The sequence below is a fragment of the Sminthopsis crassicaudata genome, chromosome 1, assembly GCF_048593235.1.
Source record: "Sminthopsis crassicaudata isolate SCR6 chromosome 1, ASM4859323v1, whole genome shotgun sequence".
NCBI classification, from domain to species: Eukaryota; Metazoa; Chordata; class Mammalia; order Dasyuromorphia; family Dasyuridae; genus Sminthopsis; species Sminthopsis crassicaudata.
The window spans coordinates 725632546-725636450 of record NC_133617.1 but is presented as its reverse complement, the minus strand read 5'-3'; the positions used below and the strand labels follow the sequence as shown (position 1 = coordinate 725636450).

Sequence of the window (3905 nt, the reverse complement as noted above, 5' to 3'; positions counted from 1 at the left end):
GCCGCCACTGCGCAGGCGCGGAAGTCTTCCACGTCCACAACAACTAACTTCTGGGGCGTGGAGACGGAAGCGGGAAGGCGGGAGTCTTGTGTCACTTCCGAGACAAGCGTCACCTCTGGTTGCCGAGGCAACCCGGAACGGCGGGCGGGACGGCGCCGGCGAACCAGCCAAGATTCCGCGTGTCCCTCCCGGAGCGGGAGCTTTCGCTTTTCTCCGCGTCCCAGCGCCCGGCACGGGGATTGCCCCAGGGAGGCGCGAGTTATGGAGCCCGAGGGGCGGCGGTTATAGAGTCCAGCCGCGGGCGAGCTCCGGCCCAGGGACTTGAGTCACTTCCCCAACTGCCTCTAAAGCACACCCACCCACACACCCCTCCCCCAACCAGGTCACAGTATCTGCGTCCGGAAAGTGTTGTCAAAAGCCCCGTGGCCGAGTGTCAAAGGCAAGTCAGAAACTGCCGGATGGCCCTGCTATAAAATGGGGGTGAGACCTGCTTTACAAACCCCCCCCCCTCCCGTGGGGAAACTTTTCAGTTAAGAAACCACAATTCTCTGTTAGAGAATAGGAGAATTACCCGGCAAACTTGAATTATCGGCCATGTTAATTCCCATCCTAGGGAAATTGTAAACAATATTGCTTCACACATTCCTACCCTAGTACAAAAATATTTACTAATCTCACTAAACTGCGCCAAAATCTCAATGTATATAAGGTATGATTTATTAATAAATAGTACGACAGATTCAATGATAATTGTTCAAACATTAAGTTCTATTACAGAACATCAGTGAGCTTCTGGCTTTCAACACTGTGCTTAATATTAACTACCATGGCACAGCAAGTATACACATATAAACATTTTCCATTTTCATGCACAGATGTTTAGCTGAAACACTGTTTATAAAACATCGTGGACAATGTAATCAATCCCCTTTACCATACTTAATATTCATTTTGACAGTCAAAATCAAATGAATATTAGTTCAAACAGGAAACATCCTAAATTCAATATATTATAGGTACCTAACTTCACACAGGTTATATTTATATGACTTGCAAAATGGCATTTAATATCTTAATTTTCTTTAAGGACATTCTTTTGCATATATGGTTGGTTATTCAACTGAAAGCTAAAGATTTACACCATCTGACCATCTTAAAACCCCCAAGTACAAGATGGCCTTTGTCTTCTAAATTGAAACAAGAGCACTAACAGTCAGAATCTCAAGTCTCCAGGTTTCTTTAGCCATATATTAATGAAAACTCTTACCAACACCATCCCCCCCAAGTTCTGGTTTGGAGAGACAGTTCTGAAGTAAGAAAAAGTGATCCATTACCAAAGTCAAATTCTATGAACACTTAATATTTAAAAAGGACATCAATTGGGTTATTCTGAGCATCCACATAGAGCACAATATTGCAGTAGAGTTCAATCCTCTTTTAGTTGTACATTTATTGTTCTTAAGTAGTAAAATGAAGTTTGAACAGTACAGTCTGTGGTGTTGTTACATCGGCAACAGCAAGCTCTTGTCCATCCACAAGGCCCAACTCTAAAATTAAGGGGAAGAGGACTTAAGTCAGTATCTCAGCAAAAATTCCAAGTACATATATAATATGAAAATACTATAAGGTACAGTAATTTAAAGGAACTAGAGGAAATAAACATTCCCTATAATTACAAATTAATAATCTTATCCTCAAAGAAAATACTTCATGGGACAGCTAGGTGGCGCAGTGGATAGGGCACCAGCCCTAAATTCAGGAAGAATGGGGTTCAATTTGACTTCAGACACTTAGACTTCCTAGCTGTGTGACCCTGGGAAAGTTACTTGACCCCAACTGGCTCAGCAAAAAAAAAAAAAAAAAAAAAAGAAAAAGAAAAAGAAAATACTTCACAAGCAAAACACTATTTGTAAAAATGCTTTAAACTATATATATGGTCTACTGTTATTAAAAACATTTAAATATATTAGGGAAATGTCTTAAATACCTTTTAATGTCTTAGAAAGATTTGGCCTTGTTCGTTCTTCAATGGAAGTTATTGTCTAAAAATATATTTAAAAATAAATTTTATTTAAAATTTACAAATAAATTATTATTTCCTAATGGAAACAAGGAATAGGCATACATCACCTGTAGGTAAAGCGTTCTGTTCTTTCCCTCTAATGTGGCTGTGATGGCTGGAGATTTCATCTGTCTGAATTAGGAAGGAAATATCATCAAGAACAGGTTTTTTAAAATGCAGGGTGCCTCAAGATGTATAAAACTATTTCAACCTCTCAACTCCCCCTCCCCTCCAAAAACCTTATACTTACAATGAGGCATTATTAATTAGATAATCCAAAACCTCTTGCAATTTGGCTGATGGAGGAAACTGGATATTTTGAGGAAGCTGGCTGCAAGCTGGGCAATTTTCCTATAAGGAGAAATAATGACTGATAGTTACAAAGTGTTCTATACCTTTCATCTCATTTTGATCCTCACAACAAAGTTGTGGAGTAGACTTTGTTAAGACCCCCACTTTACAGTGACAAAGCAGACAGAGATGAAATGACCTTTCCAGGGTCACATGGCTAGTAAGCGTAAGAGGCAGAATCTGAACTCCTGACTTCCAGTCCAACAAAAATAAATCATAACATGATATAAATCATACCAGTCTGTTAAACTACCATGCAGACATTCTGGAAGTTTAGCATTTCACTCTAAAAATTAGCTTGAACATGGTTATGTCTAAATTCTCTAGTCATCCCATTTATCAGAACCAATTCCTGACTGAAGATTTTATATGCAGCAGGACATAAGGCCAGGCAAAGTAGAGAAACTGAAGGGACAGGTCTGGCAAAGTTAAACCATGAAACAAGCTTTTCTCTCATGCTTTTGAAGCAGGCCCTGATATTTTCAAATCAAAGTATGCACAGCAATAACTATTCATTAGTAGTCATACTAACCTTTCTTTCTGCTTCAAATGTATATGTGTACAGCCCATCTACATCATTAAATACCAAGTAATTATTAAGGGGAATATATGCACTGTAATGAAAAATATGTTTATGTTTATATAATATCGTCAGTTTAAAATGTGTGTATATATAAATATACATATACATATATACATATATTTGTTTATTAAAAAGTAATATATTACCTGGTGGCTATTTTAAAAACCTCAGTAGCACATACAGCTAGAAAAGGGAAAAAAATACAATTACTTATTCTGTGAAATTTTCAGCACTTAAAATCCCTTATAATTGGTTAGTACTAGGAAAGATTTCTTAGCACTATTAATGGAAAAGAAAAACTTTGTACAATTCAAATATTCTAAGAATTCTAAGAAAAATTCAACTGTCAAAAGGTTACTTTATATTGTTTATGAAATCCAAGCTGCCTTTTCTTTTAAAAACTCCTTTGGCCAGAATGAGTAATGCTGAGTACCCTATCTTAAGTTAAAAACAAAAAATTGGCTCTAGGGTAATACCTAATTCTTACTTAAATTGAACCCTCCCATCTACTAATTCTTTGACATAAATCAGCACTCAATGTCCTTATGTTACAATTTTAAGAGATACCAAGTCCCTGAAACGAATGATTTCTCTGAAATCAGGCAACTGTAAAAAAATTCTACTCAAATAATTTAATCAAAAAATTTATGCTTTCATTTTTCTGAAGACTCCTTCCACTGACAAACTTTTGACAATTCTCCTAAGACACAGATAGACAGTCACTGAACATGTCTCTGGCTGAAAGCCATTCCCCTGCAGCTAATAAACTCCTGAACACAAATAGATACTCACATAATTATGAAGCAAAAGATACAAAAAATACCACCTTCAAAGAGTGGTCTTTCTCCTCACCTGCAATGACAGCATTTGTAGAAGCTACAGCTGGAATGATTCTTTTTACAACCCCTG

The 3905-nt window shown here is 37.5% G+C and overlaps 1 protein-coding gene across 4 annotated transcripts in view; it reads right to left on the bottom strand.

Moving 5' to 3' along the window:
- Positions 1–1430: 1430 nt before the first annotated feature.
- UBA3 (ubiquitin like modifier activating enzyme 3) overlaps positions 1431–3905 on the bottom strand; it is a 28927-nt gene continuing 26452 nt past the window's right edge. For all 4 annotated transcript variants that reach the window (XM_074284139.1, XM_074284140.1, XM_074284137.1 and 1 more), the window contains 7 exons: positions 3849–3902; positions 3143–3179; positions 2946–3027; positions 2313–2413; positions 2131–2194; positions 1988–2042; positions 1431–1547 (listed from right to left, as the gene is read on the bottom strand). In XM_074284139.1, the coding sequence (XP_074140240.1) occupies positions 1459–1547; positions 1988–2042; positions 2131–2194; positions 2313–2413; positions 2946–3027; positions 3143–3179; positions 3849–3902 (482 nt within the window). In that variant the 3' untranslated portion in view covers positions 1431–1458. The remainder of the gene's footprint in view (positions 1548–1987; positions 2043–2130; positions 2195–2312; positions 2414–2945; positions 3028–3142; positions 3180–3848; positions 3903–3905) is intronic.